Source organism: Hemitrygon akajei, chromosome 11 (assembly GCF_048418815.1).
Source record: "Hemitrygon akajei chromosome 11, sHemAka1.3, whole genome shotgun sequence".
NCBI classification, from domain to species: Eukaryota; Metazoa; Chordata; class Chondrichthyes; order Myliobatiformes; family Dasyatidae; genus Hemitrygon; species Hemitrygon akajei.
Genome location: NC_133134.1, coordinates 171,796,414 through 171,822,902, shown reverse-complemented (window position 1 = coordinate 171,822,902; position 26,489 = coordinate 171,796,414). Strand labels below are relative to the sequence as shown.

Sequence of the window (26,489 nt, the reverse complement as noted above, 5' to 3'; positions counted from 1 at the left end):
TTATGAGTGGTGACCACAATTAGCAGCAGTTTATTGCTGTCACAGGTAGAACAATTGCCATATTAAGTACTGATGCATCCAGATGGAAGAATTTCTATGGTGCATTGATCATAATTTACGATGGTTGAACTACTAGCATCTGAAGTAGAGGCAGTCGGCTTTCTTGGTTGTGGCTTCTATGTGGTTGGACCTGGAGAGACTATTGGTGATGCCAACTCCTAAAAACTTGAAATCCTCAACCCTCTTGACCTCAGCAACATTGATGTAAACAGGAGCACATGCACCTCCTTCCTTCCTGAAGTCAATGACCATCTGCATAATTCATTGAATGCTGCGTCACAGGCAGATAGGGTTGGAAGGAAAGCTCTCAGCACCTTGCTTTCATAAAACAATGTTTTGAGTACAGGAGATGCATATAGGACATTGGTGAGGCCAAATTTGGAATATTGTGTGCAGTTTTGGTCACCTACCTACAGGAAAGATGTAAGAAAGATTGAAAGAGTACAGAGAAAATTTACAAGGATGTTGCCCGGTCTGGAGGACTTGAGTCATAAGGAAAGACTGAATAGTTTAGGACTTTATTCTTCAGAATGTAGAAGATTGAGAAGAGATTTGATCGAGGTATACAAAATTTTGAGGGGTATAAATAGGGCTAATGCAAGTAGTCTTTTTTCACTCAGGTTGCATGGGACTACAGAGGTCATGGGTTAAGGGTGAAAGGTGAAAAGTTTAAAGGGTATATGGAGGAAAACTTCACTCAGAGGGTGGTAAGAGTGTGGAATGAAATGCCAGCACAATTAGTGCATGTGAGTTTGATTATAATGGTTAAGCGAAGTTTGGATAGGTACATGGATAGAAAGGGTATGGATGACTATGGTCCTGGTGCAGATCAATAAGTGTAGAGAGTTTAAATGGTTCAGCATGGACTAGATCGGCAGAAGGGTCTGTTTCTGCGCTGTACTCTTTTATGAGTCCATTGACATTGACGGAAAGGTTGTCATGACACCATGTCACTAAGCTCTTTATCTTCTTACTATACTCAGACCCACTGTTACTTGAGATACAGCTCACTACAACAGTATTATCTGCAAACTTGTACTTGGAGTTAGAGTACAACCTGGCCACGCAGTCCTGAGTGTATAGAGAGTGGGGGGATGGTGAAGACATAGGCTTGTGGGGCACCAGTGTTAAAGATAATCCTAGCAGAGATATGACAGTCTATCCTTACTAATTGTGGTCTGTTGGTGAAGAAGTCAAAGATCCAACGCATGAACGATTTCTGTTTCTATTTTGGAATTATTCCAGAAGACTGAAAAATAGCAAATGTCTCTTCATTCTCCAAGAAGGGAGAGAGGCAGAAGAAAGGAATCTACAGGCCAGTTAGTCTGACCTCAGTGGTTGGGAAGATGTCAGAATCGATTATTAAGTAGGAGGTCTCAGGATACTTGGAGGCACATGATAAAATATGCCATCGTCAGCATGGTATACTCAAGGGACAAACTGCATGACAAATCAGTTGGAATTCCTTGAAAAAGTTACAAGCAGGATTGACAAAGAATTGATGTGATGTACTTAGATTTTCAGAAGACCTTTGGCGAAGTGCCACACTAGTCTGCATAACAAGCTGTGAGCCCATGGTATTACAGGAAAGATTCCAGCATGGATAAAGCAGTGGAGTGACTGATTGGCAGAAGGCAAAGAGTGGGAATAAAGGGAGCCTTTACTGGCTGGCTGCCAGTGACTAGTGGTCCTGACAGGGGTCTGTGTTGAGAACAATTCTTTATACATTAAATGTCAATGATTTGGTCACCTCTCATCCTCTGTCACTCCAAGGAGAAAAGACCGAGTTCATTCAACCTATTCTCGTAAGGCATGCTCCCCAATCCAGGCAACATCCTTGTAAATCTCCTCCGCACTCTTTCTATGGCTTCCATATCCTTCCTGTACTGAGGTGACCAGAACTGAGCACAGTACTCCAAGTGGGGTCTGACCAGGATCTAATATAGCTGCAACATTACCTCTTGGCTCTTAAACTGAATCTCACGATTGATGAAGGCCAATGCACCATATGCCTTCTAAACCATAGAGTCAACCTGTGCAGTAGCTTTGAGCATTCTTTGGACTCGGACCCCAAGATCTCTCTGATCCTCCACACTGCCAAGAGTCTTACCAATAATACTATATTCTGCCATCATATTTGACCTACCAAAATGAACCACCTCATACTTATCTGGGTTGAACTCCATCTTCCACTTCTCAGCCCAGTTTTGCATCCTATCAATGTCCCACTGTAACCTCTGACAGCTCTCCACACCATCCACAACACCCACAACATTTGTGTCATCAGCAAACTTACAAACCCATCCCTCCACTTCCTCATCCAGGTCATTTATAAAAATCACAAAGAGTAGGGGGTCCCAGAACAGATCCCTGAGGCACTCCACTGGTCACTAACCTCCATATAGAATATGACCTGTCTACAACCACTCTTTTGTCTTCTGTGGGCAAGCCAGTTCTGGATCCACAAAGCAATGTCCCCTTGGACCCCATGCCTCCTTACTTTCTTAATAAGCCTTGCATGGGGTACCTTGTCAAATGCCTTGATGAAATCCATATACACTACATCTACTGCTTTACTTTCATCAATATGTTTAAGTCACATCCTCAAAAAATTAAATCTGGCTCGTAAGGCATGACCTGCCTTTGACAAAGCCGTGTTAAGTATTCCTAATCATATTATGCCTCACAAATGTTCATAAATCCTGCCTCTCAGGATCTTCTCCATCAATTTACCACCACTGAAGTAAGACTTCAAGAGGAAGCTTGAGTGGAAACTCCAGCTGAACAACATGAGAGAGGTCTGGAGTGGGACGAGGACCATCACTGGGTTCTGGCAAACTAGCAACAGAGGAGCTGAAGGCAGCGTGGACAGGGCCAAGGAACTTAACCTGTTCTTCAACAGATCTGACAGTGGCCCCTGCCCATCCCACATATGATTCATCTGTTGTTGGCCCCCAACCAACACATACTCCACTCTCCCCTCCTACCCCTCCTCACAGCCCCCCACCCTGCTCTCATGAATACACCCCCTCCCCCACCTGAAACCACCACAGTGTGCTTCACAGTTGAACAGGTGAGAAGACAGCTGAAACGTCTCCACCCAAGCAAGGCTGCAGGCCCGGATGGTGTCAGCCCCAGGGTGCTCAAAGCCTGTGCCCCCCAGCTATGTGGAGTACTTCACCATGTCTTTAATCTGAGCCTGAGTCTCCAGAGGGTTCCCGTGCTGTGGAAGATGTCCTGCCTCGTTCCTGTACCGAAGATGCCGCGCCCCAGTGGCTCCAATGACTACAGACCGGTGGCATTGGCCTCCCACATCATGAAGACCCTGGAGAGACTTGTTCTAGAGCAGCTCCAGCCTATGGTTAGGCCACACTCAGACCCCCCTCCAGTTCGCCTACCAGCCCCGACTAGGAGTTGAGGATGCCATCGTCTACCTGCTGAACTGTGTCTATGCCCACCTGGATAAGCCGGCGAGCACTGTGAGGGTCATGTTTTTTTGACTTCTCCAGTGTGTTCCACACCATTCGCCCTGCTCTGCTGGGTTAGAAGCTGATAGTGATGCAGGTGGATGCTTCCCTGGTGTCATGGATTATTGATTACCTGACTGGCAGACCACAGTACGTGCGCTTGCAACACTGTGTGTCAGACAGAGTGGTCAGCAGCACTGGGGCTCCACAGGGGACTGTCTTGTCTCCCTTTCTCTTCACCATCTACACCTCAGACTTCAACTACCGCACAGAGTCTTGCCATCTTCAGAAGTTTTCTGATGACTCTGCCATAGTTGGATGCATCAACAAGGGAGATGAGGCTGAGTACAGGGCTACGGTGGGAAACTTCGTCACATGCTGTGAGCAGAATCATCTGCAGCTTAATGTGAAAAAGACTAAGAAGCTGGTGGTAGACCTGAGGAGGGCCAAGGCACCGGTGACCCCTGTTTCCATCCAAGGACTCAGTGTGGACATGGTGGAGGATTATAAATACCTGGGGATACGAATGGACAATAAACTGGACTGGTCAAAGAACACTGAGGCTGTCTACAAGAAGGGTCAGAGCCATCTCTACTTCCCGAGGAGACTGAGGTCCTTTAACATCTGCCAGACGATGCTGAGGATGTTCTACGAGTCTGTGGTGGCCAGTGCTATCATGTTTGCTGTTGTGTGCTGGGGCAGCAGGCTGAGGGTAGCAGACACCAACAGAATCAACAAACTCATTCGTAAGACCAGTGATGTTGTGGGGGTGGAACTGGACTCTCTGACGGTGGTGTCTGAAAAGAGGATGCTGTCCAAGTTGCATGCCATCTTGGACAATGTCTCCCATCCACTCCATAATGTACTGGTTAGGCACAGGAGTACATTCAGCCAGAGACTCATTCCACCGAGATGTAACACTGAGCATCATTGGAAGTCATTCCTGCCTGCGGCCATCAAACTTCACAACTCCTCCCTCGGAGTGTCAGACACCCTGAGCCAATAGGCTGGTCCTGGACTTATTTCCACTTGGCATGATTAACTTACTATTATTTAATTACTTATGGTTTTATATTGCTATATTTCTACACTATTCTTGGTTGGTGCGACTAACGAAACCCAATTTCCCTCGGGATCAATAAAGTATGTCTGTCTGTCTGACTCCCTGGTCTATAATTTCCTGGGCTATCTCTACTCCCTTTCTTGAATAAGGGAACAACATCTGCCACCCTCCAACCCTACAGAACCTCTCCCGTCCCCATTGATGATGCAAAGATGATTGCCAGAGGCTCAGCAATCTCCTCCCTTGCTTCTCACAGTAGCCTGGGGTACATCTCATCGGGTCCCAGAGACTTATCCAACTTGATGCTTTCCAAAAGCTCCAGCACATCCTTTCTTAATATCTACATGCTCAAGCTTTTCAGTCCACTCTAAGTCATCCTACAATCATCAAGATCCTTTTCCGTAGTGAATACTGAAGCAAAGTATTCATTAAGTATCTCTGCTATCTTCTTCGGTTGCATACACACTATTCCACTGTCACACTTGATTGGTCCTATTCTCTCACATCTTATCCTCTTGCTCTTCGCGTACTTGTAGAATGCCTTGGAGTTTTCCTTAATCCTGTCCGCCAAGGCCTTCTCATGGCCTCTTCTGGCTCTCTTAATTTCATTCTTAAACTCCTTCCTGCTAGCCTTATAACCTTCTATATCTATCATTACCTGGATTTTTGAACCTTTCATAATCTTTTCCTTCTTTTTGACTGGATCTACAACAGTCTTTGTACACCACGGTTCCTGTACCCACAATCCTTTCCTTGTCTCTTTGAAACATACCTATGCAGAACTCCACGCAAATATCCCCTGAACATTTTCCACATTTCTTCTGTACATTTCCTTGAGAACATCTGTTCCTAATTTATGCCTCCAGGTTTGGTGAGAGTAAGTGTTTGGTACGGACTAGAAGGGCCGAGATGGCCTGTTTCTGTGCTGTAATTGTAATACAAGTTCCTGCCTTATAGCCTCATATTTCCCCTTACTCTAATTAAACGTTTCCCTAGCTTGCCTGCTCCTATCCCTCTCCAATGCTATGGTAAAGGAGATAGAATTGTGATCACTATCTCCAAAATGCTCTCCCACTGAGCGAACTGACACCTGATCAGGTTAATTTCCCAATACCAGATCAAGTACAGCCTCTCCTCTTATATCCCTAATATACCAGAGACAGAATCAAATGGTATCACTGGCCTAAGTTGTGAAATTTGTTGTTCTGTGGTAGCAGTACATTTGCAATACAGAATAATTAAAAATACTAAAATAATAAAAAGATAAATTCAATAAATAGTGCAAAAAGAGAGAAAAAATAGTGAGGTAGTGTTCATTGCCCAATCAGAAGTCTGATGCAAAGGGGAAGAAGCTGTTCCTGAAACACTGAGTGCGTGCCTTCAGGCTCTGTACCTCCTGCTTGATAGTAGTGAAACCCTCCCTTCGCTGGTTTTCTCTAGAAACTCGGTTCATTAGCCACTCTGCTAAAAGCCACTGGACTCAGTGGTGAGAAAGCCACCTTTATCACACTCTGTACATCCAGGGTCAGCATGACTTGGGCCCCACCAAAATGGAGTGTTTCAGATGTTTCAACCACCTGAACCACGACCTGAGTGAATACAGTGTAAATACTGCCCACATGCAATTATCTGTCAGCAAGAAATAACAGATTGTTCACCACATACAATTGTAAATGTGTATTTACTAATGTTAATTTAATCAGTTATTAAAATAAGAAAAGAAGAAAAAATAAAAGGGTCAATTATAATTAAACCAGTCTAAATGTGCACAAGGTTGGAGCTGGATGTGTCCATTGCTCATGGCGCCGACTCCTCATCACCAATCACCGGTAGAACTTCCCATCTTGTACTCCATCGAAGTGCACGCTTCAGTTCCTACAGCCATCTCTCCTGATCTTCTCTCTCCAACAGACCACAACCCCCACCAGGGTCTGTCACAAATTCCTCTCCACCCAGCTTTCTCTAGAACCTTCCCCCAATTCACCATCCTGATTGGTTGACCCAACATAGCCTCTTATCTTTTCCTGAAACCCAAATACGAACAGCAGAACATTCTGATTCTACAGAAAGTAATTAAATGAAAAACCCTACAGCGTAAGTAGTAAAACTCTTAACCGGAGCGCTACAGTAGCAATGAGACAAGTATCTGCAACTACCACCACCCTTGGCTCAGCGTTCAGCACTCCTCTCCGCATAAAAAAAATCCTTTGACATCCTCTCATACTTTCCTTTATATTAGACTATCAGACCATAAGGCATAGGATTAGAATTAGGCCATTGAGTCTGCCCACCATTCCATTATAGGTGATTTATTATCCCCCTCAACCCCATTCACCTGCCTTCAATATTAAGGAGTCGGCTTTAAAAAGGTTATTTATGATCTATTACGTCTAGCAAGGCTGTGGGACAATTGATTTAACGGGGATCTTTTTTTTTGCAGATTTATTTTGTGATGGTTGATTGATGACTTTTGAAGAGTTAATTAGCAAATATTCTCTCTCTCATACACACTTTCCACAATATCTTCAGGTTAGACATTTTTTACAAAAATACTTATCTAAGTTTCCATATATGCAAGAATCTAATTTGTTGGATACTATTTTGAATATGAATCTTTTAGTAAGAGGTTCCATTGGTAGAATTTATAATTTATTTTTACTACAAAAAGATAACTTCTCACTAAAGATTAAACAATATTGGAAGAGAGAATATGACCTTTGTTAATGAAGATAGGTTGCGAGTTCTGAAAATGGTAAATTCTTCCTTGATACGTGCCAATCACTGTTTAATTCAATTTAAAATTGTTCACCGTTATTACTTAACAACAGAGAGACTATTCAAAATATTTCCTAACATAGACAATTATTGCGATAGGTGTAAAACTGAAGTAGCCACTTTGTCACATATATTCTGGTCATGTTCTTCATTAAAATCTTTTTGGAAATCTTTATTTTCTACAATTTCTAAACTAGAAGTAGAACTTTTGATCCTCGATTTGATTTTGAGAGAAGGGGTTCTTTTGCCAAATATTATCATTTAATTTGAATTAATTTATATGGTTTCCTTCCAATTTTAAACATGAAAATGAAAATGATTTTACAGTCGCAACAATAAGTTGAATTGGACTAACCGAGATGTCAGTGCACAGATGACTTTGCCCCACTGCTCTACCACAGCTGGGTGGTGTCTCCAGTTGGCCAACATCTCTCGAGCTGTCTTCCAGTACGGCGGTGTTGGGAAACATCGTGTACAAGCCAGGAACCAGACTTCAAAGAGTACGCCAATTAACTTATCAGCAAGATTTTCTGCCAGACCACCTAAAGAGAAGCAAATAAGTGAATTCTGAAAGCTGCAATAGGTTTTTCCTTCACTATCACGAAGTTGAAAAATACATTTTCAGGGAAGAGCAGCAAAGACTAACTGGGCATTTTCTAAGTTGAAAGAGATGTGAAAGGCTTTTAATGTCCATTTCTGTGCTGTAATGATATTAATGACTAAAAATTTTTGCTCCACCATTCAATCATGGCTGATCTTTTCTCCCCCCCCCCCCAGCCCCACTCCCCAGCCTTCTCCCCCTAATCTTTAATGCCATGTCCAATCAAGAACCTATCAAGCTCTGCCTTAAATACACTCAACAACCTGGCCTCCACAGCTACCTGTAGTAACAAATTCCACACATTCACACCCTCTGGCTAAAGAAATTTCTCTGTATCTGTTTTAAATGGGTACCCCTCTTGCCTAAGGCTGTGCTCTTTTGTCCTGGACTCCCCCACCACAGGAAACATCCTTTCCACATTTACTCTGTCGAGGCCTTTCAACATTTGAAAAGTTTCAATGAGATTTCCCCCCCCCCATCCTTCAAACGTTCCTCATATAACCCAATCCAGAATAGCTGATCCCCTAGTAAACGATAAACTGCTCTAGAGAGCCATTTCATAGGCATTCAACAATCTTGCTCTCTTCAGACCCATTACCAAACTGATTTCCCAATCCACATGCATGTTAAAATCTCCTATCACTATCATCACATTATCCTTTTGGCAGGCCTTTTCTATTTCTTGTTGTAATCTGTGGTCCACATCCCAGCTACTGTTAGAGGGGGAGCGTGTAGATAATTGCCATCAGGGTTCTATTACCCTTGTAATTCCTTAACTCAACCCACAAGGATTCAACATCTTCTGATCCTATGTCACATCTTTCCACTGATTTGATGGCATTCTTTACCAGTAAAGCCACGCCACCCCCTTTGCCTACCTTCCTATCCCTCTGATACAACATGCAACCTTGGACATACCCCAACTATCCTTGAACCACGATCCACTGATTGCTACCTGACAATCTGTAATAGTGCAACAAGATCATCCACCTTATTTCTTATACTCTGTGCATTGAGATATAACAGAGCACTGTATTTGCCACTCCCATGTTTCCAAACCTGTCCTAGCCTCACCCTCCATCTGACCACTCACCCCTGTACTGACCACCATTTCAACACACAGGCAAAATGCACAACTAGTTGGTCTCTGTATACCACAGAGCAGGGGTTCCAACCTTTTTTATGCCATGGACCTCAACCGTAAACTGAGGGGTCAGTGGACCCCAGGTTGGGGAACCCAGCCATAGAGTAAGGCTAGGGTTGTTTTAACAAAATTGAGGAACACCCTCAATCTGAGCTATGAAACACATTTCTTAATTTTTTTCCCTCTCTTGGTGATCCTTAAAACAAAGTATTTGACTAAACAGAAGAGATTCTAAAGATGCTGGAAATCAAGAGCAATGCATAGAAAAGGCTGGAGGAACTCAGCAGGTCAGTTATCCACAAAGAAACACTGTTTTGTTTATGTGTATGGTTGATTGACAACTAAACTTGAACTTGAGGCAGCATCTATGTAAAGGAATAAACAGCTGACATTTCAAGCTGAGACCCGATCAGGACTGGAAAGGAAGGACGAAGACAACAACTTATTTTCAGAATGAATTCTTTGACTAAGTTTTGATCAGATATTCCACAATGGCCCAGGATAAAATTTATTTTGGTGAACTGCCTTTATAATGTGCCATTTGACACTTTTTGATGGTCAAAAGCAGAATGTAAACACGTGCTAATGCACGCTGCTGGGTGGAGTGCCCTTGGTACCAACCTGAGACCGTTGGAGCTGCCAAAAGAGTGTCATTAATCTGCAGCAGGAAAAGCAGTAGTACTTCCCAGGTTTCTCTGGACATTATAGCAGACTCATGAGCCAATTTCTGAACGGCTGCAAGAACCCGCAGGCACAACGTGATTTGGTTGTGAGCGTACTCTGTTCTGAAAGCAAAAAAAATTTACAAAACATGAGTGTAATCGCACAGTACAAGCCTTTCAGCACACAACGTTATGCCAACCTTTAACCTACTCTCAGATCAATCTAACCCTTCCCTCCCACATAGCCCTCCATTTTTCTATCATCAGTTGCCGATGCAAAATTCTCTTAAATGCCCCTAATGTATTTGCCACTACCGCCACCCCTGTCAGGACATTCAATGCATCTACCACTCACTATGTTAAGAACTGATCTCTTACATCCATCCTACACTTTCCTCCAATCACCTTAAAATTACACTCTTTTGTATTAGCCATTACCACTCCGTGAAAGTCTCTGGCTATCCACTCGATCTATGCTTCTTTTCATCTTGTACACCTCTACCAAGTTAATTCTTATCCTCTTTAACAGTAAACATACACAGTAAAGAATTAACAATGTTTATAGGTGGTGCGTCCAGCTGTAGCTCCTCTCACACTACACAGATTGCTTGAGCAGATGGACTCACTGGGGATCAGTAAGGAGGTAGAAGATGTTACAGATTGGTGCTTCAGGGTAGTAATCACACCAAAGGTTCAGTCAGATAGTAGGTGGGTCCCTGCCATGAGTGGCAGGCTGACACTGCAAGAGTCATCCGCAACAATTCCCTCCCTTGCAGGTACACTGCTTCGAATACTGTTTGGGAAAGTGGGGTGGTGTTGGAAAAGTCCTGTCAGGAGACAGTGGGAGCAGCTATACCAATGGCACCATGACTGGCTCCACTGTCAAGCAGCAAAGGATAAAGTCTAGACTAGCAACTGCGATAGGGAACTCTTGTTAGTCAAAGGAACAGACAGGTGTTTCTGTGATCACAAGTGAGACTCCAGGTTGGCATTTTGCCTCCCTGGTACCTGGGTCAAAGATGGGGTCACAAGCCCATGTTAGTACTAAAGACACAGGTAAGAAGAGAGCTGGGATCATGCAGAAAGAATTTAGAGAGTTAAGCAGAAAGCTGAAAAGCTGCAGCTCTAGGTGTTTAATCTCAGCACTACTCCCTGTCTGATGTGTTTTTCAACTGAGGAAGCTAGGACACACAGACATGTGCTTAAGGGACTGCTGCTGAAGGGAGGGATTGATGTACTTGGATCATTGGGATATGGGGCAAGGGTGACTTGTACAAGGAGGGAAGGGTGGTATGATGATATTCTGGAACATATCTATGTTAGGAAGGAGCATATGTTAAAGATGATGATGCACATTAAGGTGGGTAAATCCCAGGATGGCAGCTGTTCCCTTTTTTCAAATAATCCAAGAAATTGCAGGCCATTAAGCTTGACATAAATGATGATAGTGATGACGATACGGGTCACTCTCAAAAGACAATGGAAACACAGTATGCGCCATAGGTCAGTCCATTCTGGAGTGACCTCTTCAGGGCACAAGCTTGGGCGGAAGCTATGGAAATCTTGGTCATCAAGATCCCCCTCTTGGCATCGACAGTATACAGTAGTCAAAAGGAAAGTGAAGCAATATGTTGGGCACCAGCTTGGCTGCAGAGGGTGCCAGAAGGATGGTCAGTGAAGTCCAAAGCTGCACTCTGGATTTACTCCCATAGTCTTTGCCTCTGCCCACAAGGGTGACATGAGTAATAGGGATATTATAGGAAAAAAACTTAAGGATCAGGATTAATGGTCACTTGGAAAGTCAGGGACTGATTAGGAGTCAATGTGGCTTTGTGGAAGGGAAATCAAGTTAAATCTGATTCATTTCTTTTTGAGGAATTAACCAACAAAATTGATGAAGGCAGAGTGGTAAAAGTGGTTTACATGGATTTTAGTAAGGCTTTTGATGAAGTCCCACACAGCAGGCTGGTCTAGAAGGTTAGGGCACTTGGTATCCAAGGTGTTGGCAAATTAGATTGAACATTTGACCTGGTAAAAGGTGTGATCAAGAGTTGCTTTGCTGACTGGAAATCCGTAATTGGCCGTGTTCAATTTAGATAAGTGAGAGGTAATGCATTTTGGGATTTCACATACTAACAAGACATATATATAGTAAATAGCAGGTGTGCTGATGTACAGTGACTTGTGGTGCGATTCCATAGCTCCCTAAAAATGACAAACCACGTAGGTAAGATAGTGAAGAAGGCATGCAGTATGCTTGCTTTCAGAGGCTGTGAGAAATTGGGTTACAGTTGTACAAAACACTGACAGGCACAATTGGAAAATTAATATCAATAATAATATTATTGGTCCCAAGTGGGAAATTATTTTGCTAGAACAGCAACATTAAAAAATACACTTAGCAATGATATAATATTAACTAAAAAAGTACAGAATAATAATTTACCAAGTGCAATAATGTACGAGATAATAATACAGACTATTGCATGTGTTCTCCTATTATGTACAGTTCTTGTCACATGCTATATTAAGGATGTGACAGCATAAGAGAGAAGCAGAGGAAATCCAAGATGTTTTCTGGAATAGAGGGAAAATAGAGGTGCTGGGACCGCAGCTGTTTACAATATACATTAATGATTTAGATGAAGAGATTAAAAGTAACATTAGCAAATTTGCAGATGACACAAAGCTGGGCGGCAGTGTGAAATGTCAGGAGGATGTTATGAGAATGCAGGGTGACTGGGACAGGTTGGGTGAGTGGGCAGATACAGTTTAATGTGGATAAATGTGAGGTTATCCACTTTGGTGGCAAGAACAGGAAGGCAGATTACTATATGAATGGTGTCAAGTTAGGAAAAGGGGAAGTACAACGAGATCTAGGTGTTCTTGTACATCAGTCACTGAAAGTAAGCATGCAGGTACAGCAGGCAGTGAAGAAAGCTAATGGCATGTTGGCCTTTATAACAAGGGGAGTTGAGTATAGGAGCAAAGAGGTCCTTCTGCAGTTGTACAGGGCCCTGGTGAGAGCACACCTGGAGTATTGTGTGCAGTTTTGGTCTCCAAATTTGAGGAAGGACATTCTTGCTAATGAGGGAGTGCAACGTAGGTTCACGAGGTTAATTCCCGGGATGGCGGGACTGTCATATGTTGAAAGATTGGAGCAACTGGGCTTGTATACACTGGAATTTAGAAGGATGAGAGGGGATCTGATTGAAACATATAAGATTATTAAGGGATTGGACATGCTAGAGGCAGGAAACGTGTTCCCAATGTTGGGGGAATCCAGAACCAGAGGCCACAGTTTAAGAATAAGGGGTAGGCCATTTAGAACAGAGTTGAGAAAAAACTTTTTCATCCAGAGAGTTGTGGATCTGTGGAATGCTCTGCCTCAGAAGGCAGTGGAGGCCAATTCTCTGGATGCTTTCAAGAAAGAGTTAGATAGAGCTCTTAAAGATAGCGGAGTCAAGGGATATGGGGAGAAGGCAGGAACAGGGTACTGACTGTGGATAATCAGCCCAAAGAGCCGAATGGCCTACTCCTGCACCTATTGTCTGTTGAAACAAGGAGAGTTTAGGCTTAACACAGACAAATAGGATTAGCTAAATGGGCATAATTGTTGGCATGGATGCAATTCACTGAAGGGCTTATTTTTGTTCTGTATCACTTTATGATGAAATAGTGCAGTATTTCCAGTTACTTTGGCTTCAGTTCTTGATTTTTTTTGAAAGAAACTGTATCTCTTTTTCTTTGATTCTGGTTATTTGTTCCATCACCTCTTTCCTGAAAATGGGTAGGAAAAAGGTTTTTGCCTGGAAACTCATGACTGGATATTATGGATGAGCTAAATGTGCACAAATGAAATTAAAATGGAGATTGACCTGAGAAAAAAAATCTTGTAACACAATAGGCAATTTATCCCTTTGGTTCAAATTAATATCTCTGATTACAGAATATTTACTTCAGTCCTTGCTCACTATTCCAGCATAACCTCCCATAAACTAATAACCATATAACATATAACAATTACAGTATGGAAACAGGCCATCTCAGCCCTTCTAGTCCGTGCCGACACTTACATTCACCTAGTCTCACTGGCCCGCACTCAGCTCATAACCCTCCATTTCTTTCCTGTCCATATACCTATCCAATTTTACTTGAAATGACAATACCGAACCTGCCTCTACCACTTCTACTGGAAGCTCATTCCACACAGCTACCACCCTCTGAGTAAAGAAATTTCCCCTCGTGTTACCCTTAAACTTTTGTTCCCTAACTCTCAAATCATGTCCTTTATTTTTAATCGAACAGTTCAGCAGAATCTATATTCATGGTGTTAGGAATCAGTCAAACTGTACTTTGGGAAACTCAATTTTGGCAGGAATATGTAGCATCCCACTTCTTTTTCTTCTTTTAGGGAAGTATTAAAATTGAGAGGTATATAAAACATTGAAATTGATGACAGAGCAGGTTATTTGGTTGAACCTATCTTTCACTAAAATGTGCAAAGCAGCTTAATCCTATTTTCTGCCCTTTGATCTTTAGATTTGGTCTGCATTAGTATATATCTAAATATTTGAAAAAGAGCAAAATTTTACATGTCTGAGTGTTAAACCTCCAAACTGTTTGGGTACTGAGTTCTATATTTCTTCACAAATTTTCATCTTCCTTCCTTGAATCTTCTGGACAATTACACTGAAGTAGTATTTCCAATTCTTGATCCCAATGATTCAGAAAACAGGTCTTTCTCACCCACTCTATAACTTTGCCTACCTCAATTACAGATTTCCTCAGTCTTTTTCACATAAATCACTAAGTTATTCAAATGAAGTCAAAGAGATTCATGCTTTTACCTGGGAACAAACAGATTCTGTAGATGTTTGAGAATAGTCTGCACATATAAATTTGGTTCTTTGATAATGGGCTGAGGGATAGAATCACGTCGAGATACCAGAGCCATTAACCAATCGGTGTAGACATCCACACACAGTTTCACTGTATCCCCATCCAGAGGCAGGGTCAGTCCATAACATAGCACTTCCATGGTCCATTTTACCTGCCCAGGAGACAAAGCACATCACTATTGCTATTTATAAGCACCATTCCAAGTTACCAAGTGGAGCTCAATAGCTCCTTTCTGAAGGAGTAAATATATCCACTCCTGCCAACTATTTCAGTCAGACATGTTGATTTCCAGCTGCAATGAGAAACATAGCCCCGCAAAACAGGCAGTCATTGGGACTGCAACCAACACGCGTATTTGAATACATTGTACTGAAGTAACTGTTGTAAGTGTTTATATACTGTGATAACTGTATCAGTTAAGGAACTGAAAATGTTAAGCAGAGTTATTCACGTTGTATGGAATCTTCAAAGTGATACACTAGGGAATTTGACCTGAATTCTGGAAAATCAGTGAACCAATGGAAATGTTGTTTCAAAAAGCTAATGTAGGAATAATGGGCTGAAAGGCCTCCTCTTGAGCAGCAAGATCATACAGTTGCGAGAAAAACCCTTTGCAATTACCTGGTTTTCTGCCTTAATTACTCATAAAATACAGTTGGATCTTTATCTGTCACAATCATTAACAAATACAATTTGCCTAAACTAATAAAACACAAACAATAGCACTTTTCACATCTTTATTGAACACATAGTTTAATCATTCACAGTTCAGGCTGGAACAAGTATGTAAACCCCCTTGTATTTAATAACTGGCAGAGCCTCCTTTAGCAGTAATTACCTCCACCAAATGTTCCCTGTAGCTGCTGATCAGAATTGCCCAATGGTGAGGAAGAATTTTAGACCATTCCTCTATACAAAACTGTTTCATCAATATTTCTGGGATAACTTGCATGAACAGCCCTCTTCAGGTCATGCCACAGCATCTCAATTGGGTTAAACTCTGGACTTTGATTTGGCCATTCCAAAACAATATTCTTTTTAAACCAAACTATTGTCGATTTACTTTTGTATTTTAGATGATTGTCTTGTTGCATCATCCAACTTCTACTGAACTTCAGGTGACAGACTGCTACCCTGACATTTTCCCGTAAAATGTCTTGATACAACTTTGAATTCGTTGCCCTCTTAATGATTGCAAGCTGTTCAGACCCTGAGGTGGCAAAGCAGCCCCAAACCATGATGCTCCTTCCACCATGCTTCACAATTAGGATGAGGTTTTGGTGCCCAGTGTCCATTTTCCTCTGCAAACATGAGGAAATCTGCAGATGCTGGAAATTTAAGCAACACACACAAAATGCTGGTGGAACACAGCAGGCCAGGCAGCATCTATAGGAAGAAGTACAATCGCCGTTTTGGGCCGAGACCCTTCTTCAGGACTAACTGAAAGAAGAGATAGTAAGAGATTTGAAAGGGGGAGGGGGAGATCCGAAATAATAGAAGACAGGAGGGGGAGGGATGAAGCTAAGAGCTGGAAAGTTGATTGGCAAAAGGGATACATAGCTGGAGAAGGAAGAGGATCATGGGATGGGAGGCCTAGGGAGAAAGAAAGGGGGAGGGGAGCACCAGAGGAAGATGGAGAGCAGGCAAGGAGTGATTGTGAGAGGGGCAGAGAGAGAGAAAAAAGAGAGAAAAGAAAAATAGAGGGGGGAAATAAATAAAGGGATGGGGTAAGAAGGGGAGGGGGCATTAATGGAAGTTAGAGAAATCAACGTTCATGAACCTAATGGCATTAACATTGATTTTTCTAATTTCTGTTAATGCCCCCCTCCCCTTCTCACCCTATTCCTTATTTATTTATTATTTCCTCTCTCTTCCCCCCCCCCCTTTCCTTTCTCTCTTTTTTTTCTCTCTTTGTGTCTTTTTTTTATAGGGCAGGGCACCTCTATAACCCACACCTCCAAACTCATCTCATTGATTGGAACACCTGACTCCAAATAGCTTTTGTAAAAGCTCACATACATTTTTGAACCTAGACTATGATTGTTTAAATTATGCACTCAGGCTGGACAAGAAGTACAATTGTTTGAGTGTTATTAGTTTAGGCAGATTGTGTTTGTCCATTATTGTGACTCAGATGAAGATCACACCACTTTTAATGAGTAATTAATGTAGAAAACCAGGTATTTGCAAAGGATTCGCTAACTTTTTCTCGCAACTGTATACAATTTAAATACAAAATGATACATGGAGTACAGCACATATTGCTCAGTAACAAAATTTTGCTTATTGGAAACTGTTGACAAAATTTTTTAAACAAAATATTTTAAATGCTTTAATCTTCATGTGCAGCAGTTGTCAAACTTCAGGTAACTTGCCTCTTTGTCAGTTTTTAGAATGCTTTCATTGTTGCCTGCAGAACTGTTGAGTCCCTGTCCCAGAGGACGTACTACAGCAAGAGCCACATCTTTGCCAACAATACTGGGGTAGCTATGCAGAACACTCATGTGACCTCGGTCACTCTGAATGACGAGCTGCAGAGACCGCCACTCTGAATACATGGTGCACCAGTACCATAAACCCAACTCACTTCAGCATCTGTCTGAAAGAAATGAGAATGCACACATTTAAAACATGACTTCAGGTTATAAAAAAACATTTCAAACCGCATGATTTCATCCTGGCATCAACAGATTATACCATAAAACCATAAGACATTGGAGCAGAATTAGGCCATTCAGCCCACTGAGTCTGCTCTACCATTCCATCATGGCTGAATTATTTTCCCTCTCAACTCCATCTCCTGCCTTCTCACTGTAACCTTGGTCACTCTGGCTAATCAAGAACCTATCAACCTCCACTTTAAATACACCCAATGATTTGGCCTCCACAGGTGTCTCTGGCAATGAATTCCACAGATTCACTGCCCTCTGGCTAAAGAAATTCCTCATTTCTGTTCTAAATGGACATTCTTCTACACTGAGGCTGTGCCCTCTGGTCCTAAACTTTTGTGTCAGTTTTGGTTCTTCTACCAGCCATCTTTATTCTATGTCTCTTCATCCTTAACTGCTCTGCCACTAAGAATGGTTTATCATTATCTATTGTCTATACCTTTCACAATTTAAAGTACCTCCATTAAAGTCTCTTACAGCCACTTCAGTTCTAAGGAGAACAATCAAAATTTCTCCAATTTATTGACATTACTGATATCTCTCAGCCCCTGGAATCTTTTGATAAACTTTTCTGCACCTTCTCTAAAGCGTTCACATCTTCCCTTAAGGAAGGTACCCAGACTGGATGCAAAGTTCCAACGGTGGCTGAATTAGTGTTTTGCAAAGGTTAGGATCTCACATTAAACACACTCATACTTCCAAAAAAAATCTTTCTACACGCATGAAGACACCAGATCCTCTGCATTTCAGAGCTCTGCAATCTTTCATCATTAGAAAAAAGTTCTGAGGTGTACAATTCAGATTCAGATTTACTCATTACAGGTGTAAAATAGGTTGTTTGTGTTAACAACCAACACACCTAAGGATATGCTGGGGAAACACGCAAATCTCGCCAAACATTTTGGCTCCAACATAATGTGCCCAACATGCTTGGCAGTGAACACAAGTTGAGCATGGTGTGATTAATGCCTTGAGCTCTGTATACTTCAATGAAAAAAGTATTGGTGGAAAAACAGATGAGTGCAGGGCATGGATCAACAAATGGAATTATGATATTGTAGCCATTAGTGAGACTTGGTTGTAGGAGGGCAAGACTGGCAGGTCAACATTCCAAGGTTCTGTTGTTTTATACATGACAGAGCTAGAGAAATTAAAGGAAGAGTGTGGTGTTACTTGTCAGGGAAAATGTCATGGCCGTGCTCAATCAGGACAGTCTGAAGAACTCGAAGACTGTGGCATTATGGGTGGAACTGGGGAACAAAAAAAAAGTTTTGACCACGTTAACAGGGTTCTATTATAGACTACCCAAAAGTCTACGGGATTTAGAGGAACAAATTTGTAATGAGATCGCAGACTGTTGCAAGAAACACAAGGTTATTATAGCAGGTGATTTTAACTTTCCACATGTTGACTAGGACTCAACGAGAGTGTGCGATACTGGATCTGCTATTAGGAAATGAGACAGGGCAGGTGACAGAAGTTTGTGAAGGGGAACACTTTGCATCTAATGAACACAATGTCATTAGTTTCAAAGTAAATATGCAAAAAGATGGATCTGGTCTGTGGGTTGAGATTCTAAATTGGAGAAAGGCCAATTTTGATGGTATCAGAAAGACTCTGGCAAGTGTGGATTGGGACAGACTGTTTTCTGGCAAAGGTGTACTTGGTAAGTGGGAGGCCTTCACAAAGTTAAATTCTGAGAGTGCAAAGCTTGTATGTGTCTGTCAGAATAAAAGGTAAAGATAACAGGCTTAGGGAACCTTGGTTTTCAAGAGTTATTGAGCCCCTGGTTAAGAAAAAGGTGTGGAGAAGGTGTGGGCAGGTAGGAACAAAACAGGTACTTATGGAGTATAAGGAATGCAAGAGAATACTTAAGAAAGAAATCAGGAGGGTCACCAGCAGACAAGGTGAAGGAGAATCCTAAGGGATTATACAGATATATTAAGAGCAAAAGGATTGCAAGGGACAAAATTAGTCCTCTGAAAGATCAGAATGGTAATCCATGCGTGGAGCCAAAAGAGATGGGGGAAACCTTAAATGAATCTTTGTCATGTGTATTTACTCTGGAGATGGACACAGAGTCTACTGAAGTGAGACACGCAGCAACGACTTCATGGACTCCATACAGATCACAGAGGAGGAGATATTTGCTTTCTTGGGGTAAATTAGGCTGGTGACAAGATGTTCCCTCAGACCCGTGGGAAGTAAGTGCAGAAACTGCAGGGGTCCTAGCAGATACTTATGCACATCATCCTTTGCAACAGGTGAGATGCCCAAGGATTGGAGGAAAGCCAACTTTAGAAAGTTTTGAAAAATAAACCAAGAAATTATAGGCCGCTGAGCCTGACATCAGTTGTGAGAAAGTTATTGGAAGATATTCTAAGGGACCGAATTTATGAGTATTTGGATAGACCTGGTTTGACTAGGGATAGTCAGCAGAGTTTCATGTGTGGTAGGTCATGTCTAACCAATCTTGTAGAGATATTCAAGATAGTTACCAAGAAAATTGAAAAGGCAAGGATGTTGTCTAAATGGACTTAAGCAAGGCTTTTAACAAGGTCCCGCATGGGAGGTTGGTCAAGAAGGTTCAGTTGCTCGGTATTCAATATGAGGTAGTAAATTGGATTAGACATTGGCTTTGTGGAGAAGCCAGAGAGAGGTAGTAGGTGTTTACATCTTTGACTGGAGGCTTGTGACTAGTGGAGTGCTACAGGGATCAGGGCTGGGGCCATTGTTGTTTGTGGTCTATATCAATGATCTGGATGGTAATGTGGTTAATTGACTTAGCAAATTTGCAAATGACACCAAGATTGGCAGTGTAGTGTACAGCGAGAAAGATTATCAGAGCTTGCAGCGGGAGCTGGAAAAACGGCAGATGGAATTTCATGCAGACAAATGTGAGGTGTTGCACTTTGGTAGGACCAACCAGGGTAGGTCTTGCACAGTGAACGGTAGGGCACTGAGGAACGCTGTAGAACAAAGGGATCTGGGAATACAGGTCCTAATTCAATGGAAGTGCGTCACAGGTAGATAGGTTCGTAAAGAAAGCTTTTGGCACTTTGGCCTTCTTAAATCAAAGTACTGAGTACAGGAGATGGGATGTTATGTTGAAGCTGTACAAGATGTTGGTGTGGCCTAATTTGGAGTATTGTGCGCAGTTTTGGTCACATGTCTACAGAAAAGATGTACATAAGGTTGAAAGATTAAGAGAAAATTTACAAGGATGTAGCTGGGACTGAAGGACCTGAGTTATAAGGAAAGATTGAATAGGTTAGGATGTTATTCCTTGGAACATAGAAGATTGAGGTATACAAAATTATGAGGGGTATAAATTGGCTTTTACCACTGAGGTTGGGAGGGACTACAACCAGAGGTCATGGGCTAATGGTGAAAGGTGAGGTTTAAGAGCAACATGAGGGGGAATTTTCACTCAGAGGGTCATGACAGGATGGAACGAACTGCCAGTGCAAGTGGTGCATGTAAGCTCAATTTCACCATTAAAGAGAAGTTTGAATAGGTACATGATGGTCGAGTTATGGAGGGCTATGGTCCCGGTACAGGTCGATGGGTGTAGGCAGTTTAAATGGTTTTGTCATGGACTAGATGGGCCAAAGGGCTGTATTTTTCTATGATTACAACTCTGCAACAGAATACCATGAAACAACAACAGTAAAATAATCCCATTTCCTTCCTCCCTCCCAGTCACCCACTCACACACACACAGTCCTCCAACTCTAGGAGTCAGACTTTGACTTCCTATCTCTTCACATCATACTCCATTTGCTGAACCTTTGCCATCTCCTTGAACTTATCCATATATCTTTGCAACTCCATTGAGTCCACTTCACAACTTCCTTTCCTACCTAGCTTTGTCACCAAATATCATAAACATAAATGATCTTGCAGATGCTGAAAATTCAAAACAGTACACACAAAATACTGGAGGAACTCAGCAGGTCAGGCAGCAACTGGGGAAATGAATAAACAGTTGATGTTTCAGGCCTAGACTCTTCTCCAGTCATGAAGAAGGGTCTTGGCCTAAAACGTTGACTGTTTATGCATTACCATAGATGCTGCCTGACCTGCTGAATTAAGCAACTATAACTTGCATGCTCTCTTACAAGCCACTTATGTAAAATAAGAAGCTGAGTCCACAGCACCAATTCCTGTTAGACTCACTATGAATCACTTCTTGCCACACTGAGAAAAAGTTAATATCTAACAGTGATTCACATGGCTGCAAAATTGTTTCGTGTGACATTGCAGAGATCTCAGTGCATGATCCTTTTATATTATGAATGTAAAGAGCATGATATACAAATTCTCAATTATCCAAGAATTGGTTCTAAGTCTCCCAGTGAGAAATTTTAGACTACAAGGGGTAGCAATGGTCTGGTCAATTAGCAGAAAATAGCAAACCAATCTCAATGTGTATAGGTGAATTAAGGCACATGGGGTGGGAGAGAGAAACAAGGAAGCCTTTGAATGTTGGTGTCAGGTCTATGAAGGTAGCAAGGAAAAGGCTTTCCTTTATTAGTCATGATACAGAATATAAAAGCAGGAAAGGTACTTTAAAACTACAAACGAGTAAGATCAAGTCTAAAGAACCCAGTACCAGGACTGGTCACAACATTATAGGATAGATGTGAATGCAGTGAAAAGGTGCATAGAAAATTCAAATAAACATTTCATAAAAAAGTGACAAGATAAAACTGGATGGGTTGGAGATGTTTTCTTTGGAATAGAAAAGACTGAGGAGAGATTAAATTGAGGTATCTCAGTGAAGCAAATAGTAAGGATCTGTTTTCCTTAGCACCCAGGTCAAATACCACAGGTTTAATGTCACTGGTTCGAGGGAAATCCAGGAAATTAATGTTCTCCACCTGAATTTAACAATCTCTACTTCTTACTTCAGTGTTACACATCAGCTGTGAAATAAAACTGGGTGGCACGGTAGCACAGTGGTTAGCACAACGCTTGGGAGTCGGAGTTTGGAGTTCAATCCTGGCATCCTCAGTAAGGTGTTTGTACGTTCTCCCCATGGAATGCATGGGTTTTCTCCAGGTACTTTGGTTTCCTCCCACAGTCCAAAGACGTACCAACTAGACTAATTGCCCCAAGATTCGATTAGGGTTGTTGGGTGGTGCAGCTTGAAGGGCTGGAAGGGCCTATTCTGCCCTGTATCTCTAACTAAGGGAATTACCCTTAGATACGAATGCAACATCCATTTCCACTTCTTGCTTGGATCGGTGTCATCACTACTGTGGAAGTGTCAAAAGAATGTCATGTTGAACAGCATCATCTGAGGCTCTGGACAGTATGGGTTTTATACAGAGTCACCCTTCCCTTTATGGCTTCCCCTTATTCTAACTACTGGTGGCCTTTAAGAGTTCTGCTATTAGCATAGGTGATCAAAGGGGTCAAGGCACAACTTCTGAGCCCTCTCAAGCTTCACTGGAAACAGTCTTCTAGTCATGTTTACATTTTATACAGATGATAGTACCTTTGACATTACTGCAGTATACCTCCAGTTCTCTGGGATGTCAGCTCCATTGGGACTGCCTAATCCTAGAGTAGGACTTGAACTGAACTGCAGGAGTGAACCAAATTAAGCACTAAATATTCATGGCATGTGGAGGTCACTTACAGTAACAAATTAAGGCAAGATTCTAGGACAACTCATCTGTTGATTTTGTCTATGTATACAAGTTTTATAGCATTCATCAAGATATTTCTAACCCCAATTATTTCAAAACTTATGTATTTCTAATATAAAATGAGAACAAATTAATCCTATGTATATTAAAATTAAATTTTTACCACTTCAAGTCAAATTCTTGTTGTGCAGTAAATCATAAATTTGCGTTCAATAAACAAAAATTAGTGTTTTAATAAAAAATTATGTACCTTTGAAAGTACAGTATACACAAAATAAAATACCGATAGGAACGACAGTGGTTGTAAACAACATAAAGACGGAAGGGTTGGTCTCAATCCACTTGATCAACTAACTCCGGTCCCACCACTTGTTTGACTTTAACAATCAATTACATTCCGCACAAATCTAATTGTGATTATAGGCCAAGCTTTAACATTCCAAAGCGAGTTTGTCTAACATTTTACTCTCGAGAAACAATTACATCAGGCTGAAAACTCAAAATATGCTGTAAAACACTAAAGAAGCTTGGTAGTTTTATCACAGCTGATATTCACGTATCACCTTTTTAAATTATATCAATCTGTCTTTCACTTCCTAGACCTGTGTCGGGTAAGTTACTGAAAGGTGCTTGGAAAGCGGCACGGTTTTGTGGAGCAGCCCCAGGCTTTACCTGTACCACAGGCCGCCATACTCAAAGGGACAGCATTGAGTGAGGCCGCCAACTTACGGTGACATTAGGAACGAAGCGAGTAGCAACGAAGACTGCACTTCATCAGACGGAACATCATTACCTGTGCGGCTACAAAAAGCTGACATGTCCCGGGCTCAGACCGCCCGCCCCACCGCTCCCTTCGCCCCGTTACCATAGAAGACAAGCCGCCAGTCGGAAACGGACCCGAACCATGGCCGAGGAAGACCGAAGGTTGCCGAACACTGTCGGAAGTTCCCGAATACCGCAGCCAAGCCTCTACGTCATTCCGGCGGCTTCGGCGCATGTAAAGCGCCGCCATTTTGTTGGCGGGCGGGAAGTGCTTTGGTGGAAAATTTGATGGTAGGATTGAGGTTCTGATCAGCTTAACCTGAAGCAGTTTATCCTTTGGCAATGGGTATATTGAGAAGCTTGAGTTTACAAAAGACTTTGTTTCCGTGGTTTTTAGTGGCTCTTGGACATTCTAAGTGTTGTGTCAGCACCACGTTTTTATTTTTGTTTTAAAGACATGCAGATTTGGAGAGTGAAAGGAAATAGCAAGAATAATTTATTTTGGAAGTACCAAAATAATTGTACGATAATGGCCAAACAACTATTGAATTGACTTTATTACTTACATCCTTCATATACATGAGTAAAAATCTTTATGATATGTCTCCATCTAAATGTGCAAAGTGCAACTTATAGTAATTTATAATAAATAGTATGTACATAAGGACAGTCAGCATAACTTAGAAATACAGTTGTTTCAACATGAATTAATCAGTCTGATGGCCTGGTGGAAGAAGCTGCCCTGGAGCCCATTGGTCCTGTTTTTATGCTGTGGTACTGTTTCCTGGATGGTAGCAGCTGGTTGGGGTGACTTGGGTGCCCAGTGATCCGTCAGGCCCTTTTTACATGCTTGTCTTTGTAAATGTCCTGAATACTGGGATGTTCATATCTACAGATGCACTGGGCTGTCCACACCACTCTCTGCAGAGTCCTACGATTGAGGGAAGTACAGTTTCCATACCAGGCAATGATACAGCCTGTCAGGATGCTCTCAATTGTGCCCCTGTAGAAAGTTCTTAGGATTTGGGGGCCCACACCAAATTTCTTCAACTGTCTGAGGTGAGAGGCGCTGTTGTGCCTTTTTCACCGCACAGCTGGTATATACAGAGCACGTGAGATCCTCAGTGATGTGGATGCCAAGGAACTTAAAGCTGTTTACCCTCTCAACCCCAGATCCATTGATGTCAATAGAGATTACCCAGTCTCCATTCCTTTTGTAGCCCACAACAAGCTCCTTTGTTTCTGAAACATTGAGGGAGAAGTTGTTTTCTTGACACCACTGTGTCAGAGTGATGACTTCTCTGTAGGCTGCCTCATTATTATTTGAGATTAGGCCACTCAGTGCAGTGTCATCAGCAAATTTAATTAGAAGATTGGAGCTGTGGGTGGCAACACAGTCCTGGGTATACAGAGAGTAAAGGAGTGGCTGAGGGGCACCTGTGTTGAGGGTCAGAAGAGCAGAAGTGAGGGAGCCCACCCTTACCACCTGCCGTGATCTGACAGCAAGTCTGGGATCCAGCTACATGAGGCAGGGTCAAGGCCAAGGTCTTTGAGCTTTTTGTCGAGCCTGGAGGGAATTATGGTGTTGAATGCTGAACTGTAGTCCAAGAACAGCTTTCTCACGTAAGCATCCTTCTCCAGATGTGTAAGAATGGTGTGTAGAGCTGTGGCTATTGTGTCAACTGTCAATCGGTTGTGTCGATAGGTGAATTGTAGGGGGTCCAGTGTGGGTGATAGCATGCTGCAGATGTAGTCCTCGACCAGCCTCTCAAAGCTTGTGTATTATTGTGCTGACTGTGTCAGTCTTTCAGACATTACCTTTGTCTTTTTAGGTACAGGAACAATGTGGATGTTTTGAAGCAGGAGGGCACTCTACACTGGGAGAGGGAGAGATTAAAACTGTCTGTAAACACACCTGCCAGTTTTGCCGCGCACATCCTGAGTACTTGCCCTGGGATGCTGTCCGGTCCGGCAGCCTTGTGACTGTCCACTCATTGGAACCACCTGTGTACTTTAGCCTCAGACATGACCAAGGTGCAGGTTTGCTTCAGCAGCTCTCCTCAGGGGTTCAGTATTGGCAACATCGAATCGAGTGTGTGTTTAAAAAAAAAAGATTTAGCTTGTCTGGGAGAGAAGCAGTGATGTTGGAAACACCACTGTGTTTAGCTTTGAATTCTGCGATGGTGTGCAGACCTTGCTGTAAGCTGCATGTGTTGTTGGTGGTAAGTTGTGGCTGGGTCTTGTCCCTGTATTGTTTCTCTGCCTTGATGATTTTGTGCAGGTTGCAGCTGCATTTCTTGAGCTTCTGCTGATTATCGGCAACGTAAGCTCTGTGTTGCACAGTAAGTGCTGCTGTCACGGAACTGTTGATCCAGGGTTTCTGATTTGGATAGACCCTGATCGATTTCTGTGGGACAACATACCGTACTCGATGTACTTCTGGATGTAATTCATGACCCCATCAGTGAACTCAAAGATATCCTCATCATGGAAGACATTTCAGTCGACGTCATTGAAGCATCTTGTATTCCACCTGCTTCACCAATGTCCTTCAGGCAAGGAGACACGATATGACTGGATTGTGACTCGGTTCCCACTGTGTCATAATTTCTTTTAAAATGTCCTAGCAACACTGTTCGGAATTCTGGCCTTGCCAGTGATGTCCACATCTTAATGAATGATTAAACTATATTTTAAAAAACTTCATTAAGTTGGAGACACTGTAGA

At 42.2% G+C, this 26,489-nt stretch overlaps 1 protein-coding gene across 8 annotated transcripts in view; it reads right to left on the bottom strand.

Moving 5' to 3' along the window:
• Positions 1 to 23,905, bottom strand: part of ralgapb (Ral GTPase activating protein non-catalytic subunit beta) — a 166,714-nt gene extending 142,809 nt beyond the window's left edge. For 6 of the 8 annotated variants that reach the window (XM_073062269.1, XM_073062273.1, XM_073062274.1 and 3 more), the window contains exons 1-5: positions 23,794 to 23,905; positions 17,050 to 17,273; positions 14,623 to 14,825; positions 9,732 to 9,895; positions 7,721 to 7,907 (exon numbers count right to left, since the gene is read on the bottom strand). In XM_073062269.1, coding sequence (XP_072918370.1) covers positions 7,721 to 7,907; positions 9,732 to 9,895; positions 14,623 to 14,825; positions 17,050 to 17,232 — 737 coding nt within the window. In that variant the 5' untranslated portion in view covers positions 17,233 to 17,273; positions 23,794 to 23,905. Of the gene's footprint in view, positions 1 to 7,720; positions 7,908 to 9,731; positions 9,896 to 14,622; positions 14,826 to 17,049; positions 17,274 to 22,846; positions 22,934 to 23,793 lie in introns of all 8 variants that reach the window. The other 2 variants (XM_073062270.1, XM_073062272.1) reach the window with 2 other exon arrangements.
• Positions 23,906 to 26,489: the final 2,584 nt, after the last annotated feature.